General features: G+C 56.4%; 1 protein-coding gene across 1 annotated transcript; it reads right to left on the minus strand.

Moving 5' to 3' along the window:
* Positions 1-8: 8 nt before the first annotated feature.
* Positions 9-404, minus strand: PPTG_20323 (hypothetical protein; the record flags this gene model as incomplete). Its single annotated transcript, XM_008919068.1, has 1 exon — positions 9-404. A coding segment is annotated over one exon (396 nt), but the record flags the coding sequence as incomplete, so codon positions are not given.
* Between the last annotated feature and the right edge of the window lie 39 nt (positions 405-443).

Here is a 443-nt window from a genome sequence, read left to right on the forward strand (position 1 = left end):
ACGGTGACGAAGCCTTGACGTCTCGGCACCCGATCGCCTGACAGCCACATTCCAACTTGAGTGTGAGCGGGCAGACACCTTGTCCGATCGCTGATGTTGGTCACCTGTAGGTATCGTCGCCATCCAGCTCCTTCAACCAACGTAGGGATCCAGTGTTCCCCGCGTGTGAGCCACAACTTCTTCGACGGTTTAGATCGCAACGGAATCTCGACCTCCTGGCCAGCCTCGATAACCTCGAGTTCCTCAAGGCGAACTGCACTAACGTGTTCATCGTACAGCGGACGTCGTCCTGACAGCTGGATGCGAATCTCGTCCGGCAGACACAACGTCCCATCAGCCAAATCCAGGCGAATCCCGGCTGGGACCATAAAGTCCATGGCGAGGATTGCGTCTTGGCCCGTCATTTCGCCAACCCAAACATCGAAGAAATTCACCAGCGATCC

Source organism: Phytophthora parasitica (genome assembly GCF_000247585.1).
Source record: "Phytophthora parasitica INRA-310 unplaced genomic scaffold supercont2.471, whole genome shotgun sequence".
Classification (NCBI taxonomy): domain Eukaryota; phylum Oomycota; class Peronosporomycetes; order Peronosporales; family Peronosporaceae; genus Phytophthora; species Phytophthora nicotianae.